The 2,605-nt window shown below is 40.5% G+C and overlaps 1 protein-coding gene across 1 annotated transcript; it reads right to left on the minus strand.

Moving 5' to 3' along the window:
- Window positions 1-2,605, minus strand: LOC117163657 (cuticle protein 8). Its single transcript, XM_033346161.2, has 3 exons — window positions 2,526-2,605; window positions 1,896-2,139; window positions 1-241 (listed from the first exon to the last, which is right to left on the minus strand). The coding sequence occupies exons 1-3, from the start codon at window positions 2,535-2,537 to the stop codon at window positions 99-101; spliced, it is 399 nt and encodes a 132-aa protein (XP_033202052.2). The 5' UTR covers window positions 2,538-2,605; the 3' UTR covers window positions 1-98.

Raw genomic sequence — 2,605 nt, forward strand, 5'->3', positions numbered from 1 at the left:
TCAGTGCAACAAAAAAAAACGAAACAATCAACGTTGCATAACAACAACAATCGCAACGTAACAAGAAATCTTTGGTAATGAATGAAACAACGTTTCGTTTAATGGTGGTGTCCTACGTCATGGTCGTTACCGTTGCTGTTAAGAACGTGAGCGAAAAATCCATCCTTTCCAGCGCGATATTTCACCGTTCTAATATTTCCGCCGGGCTCTTTTATTGTGTATTCGCCGACTACTTCTTTGCCTGTAAAGCACCAGCAAAAAAATATGATTATCGGATGCAAACGAGTAGATATCATGTAGTGAGAGTCGATAAATAATTTTACGCTCAACCGCCGGCGGCCTGTTCTCTCTACTGCCAAAGCGAGTAAATGGAAAATTAGTTTTCGTTTATTCTCGACTAAAAGTAGCTGAAGAATTAATTCTTTCAAGAAGGTTAATTACAATTTATGTAAACACAAGACACCAGCGAGAAGAAAAATCGATTTTGTCGAGGGAATGTGAATATTTTAATGATCCTCGAGAACCATGGCAAGAAGTAACACGCTGAGTACGAGAGAATTATCGTTTTACTTAACAGTTATCACAGTTATCGAATATCTTCTGTTGCTGGAAGTACTTCGCTTCGACGCATTCGTTTCGTTGTATTGTCTTTAAATTTGCCTGTGAAACATTAAGGCGCATATCTAGAGTACAAAGATGTCAAACTCGCGCAGAGATACCATTCGTAGTTGAGGTATAGCTAGTTAGCGTATTAATATGGCAAAGTGAAAACGGAATAGGTTCGTTAGCAGTAACATCGTATCGCGGATTATTTTCAACGTAAATTTCCTTCTCTGCAAATAATTAATGAAACCACGTGTGCTTCACATCGCGATGAGGTCGGGAGCGTCAAACTCGCGATATTGATATTCTTCTTTGAACGTTCCAGCCGAGTGATCCTGAAAGCTCTCTGAATGAATCCTTACGTGGTACTGCAATCAAGTATGATTAAACTAAGAGACGTTGCCTTGAGAATCAAGATCCGTGATAAGTAATTACTTCTCCCGTATAATGTTACCATCTTGTTAACTCTATTAGAGGGCCGCGTTTACTTAATGACAGATTCGTAAACTATAGGAACTTTAAAGACATGTCGTGCCAAGAAGATACGCTGAAAGAGGAAACTTGTCGCTTTCTCATGCGTATCGCGTGCGTATCGTTAAACAAATATTTCGATTTTCTACGTATCAGAATATATGTACGTTGGAAATATTCTCATCAATTTCTCGTCGCACCGAATTTAAAAATCACTCGAAGTCACTCGACAGTGTCTCTGCTCGGTACCTATTAAACTATCTGCTGGAAACAAGCTCCTCGACTTTTTGACATTCGAGGGTCATTAATGTAGGCCACCGTCTGGCTTTAATTAGGCCGATTACGTAGAAACGAAAGTGGAAGAAGTCGTGGATGTTAGAAAACTTGACAAACTCTCGAGTTCAAAAGAGTGTGCAAACGAAGACGACTTTCCAAAGCGTTCTATGAGCTCGGGACGCTTTTCGAATCGCAGTAAACTAATTAAAATACGCGACCTAAGGATTCTAGAATTTTCCATGGACGAACACCGGAGGGAAAACTTCAGCTTGGAAACAAAATGCGATGCTTCGAAACGTCTCTTTCGATATTTCCTTCGCGCGGTCAAAGATCGCGTTACCACTTTTATTTTTGCTTTTCTATTCGTTCTACCGCTTGTTATACGTTCGTCGACTTGCCTCTTGCCGTTGCATCGCAATTTATCGCTGCGTAACAGGTATAACTTGATTATATTACTATTTTTTGCGTTCACCGTGCGTACAAGTCGCAAGTGTTCTTTCAACAGCGAAAGAGATTAATTTTCTTCCAGATTATGCTTGACGTACCGTCTCTATGCTCCTTTTGGCCATGATAATCGCCAGTATGATGGTCCTCGACGCCGTATGAGAACTCGTAGTGCGGATGTGCCACGTAATCATGATCGTGGTGACCGTGCTTGTCTTTCCAAGTCACCTCTCGAACATCGCCTATCACGGGTCCGTGGAAATGTTGAAAAGAGTGCGCGTGACCGCCAGCGTCGGCTTTCTCGTGAAATAAAACCAACAGCAGCAGAATTGCCGTTAAAGAAATCTGTTGGAAAACAATTAATTTTGCATCAGTTATATGCAAAAATATTTGTTTTTTCTCTTATTGAAAATCGAGCGAAGGTACTATACTGTTCATGTTCTATTTCAACAAAGCCTGGAAAAGGAATTATTTTGAAAATGCTCGGAAAGAACGAAACGTTCCCATATTGGAAAGAATTTCCAATTTACAAAGTGATTAACCAATGTCACGAGGAATCGATAGAAGTTTCGGTAGGCTAGGACAGGACAATTCTGTTAGCGTACCAGCGTCCCGACCTATAATTAAATGGTACGAAACGATTGATCGGTCGCGCCACTTCACAATTCTGGGTTTGCCTATCACGATTAGACAAAAAATGAAGAATGGTCAATCACGCGATGCACACTCACTTTAAAAGCCATATCACTGTCGAATGGTCGTGCTATATTTCGATAAACAGATAGAATAGATCGAACGATCGATACGATTC

This window comes from Bombus vancouverensis, chromosome 9 (assembly GCF_051014615.1).
Source record: "Bombus vancouverensis nearcticus chromosome 9, iyBomVanc1_principal, whole genome shotgun sequence".
Taxonomy (NCBI): Eukaryota; Metazoa; Arthropoda; class Insecta; order Hymenoptera; family Apidae; genus Bombus; species Bombus vancouverensis.

Excerpts from the sequence above, each read along its gene's own strand:
- LOC117163657 (XM_033346161.2), bottom strand. Across the intron at positions 242-1,895 it reads CCAAAAGGAGCATAGAGACG|GCAAAGAAGTAGTCGGCGAA; the intron begins GTACGTCAAGCA and ends GGTGCTTTACAG.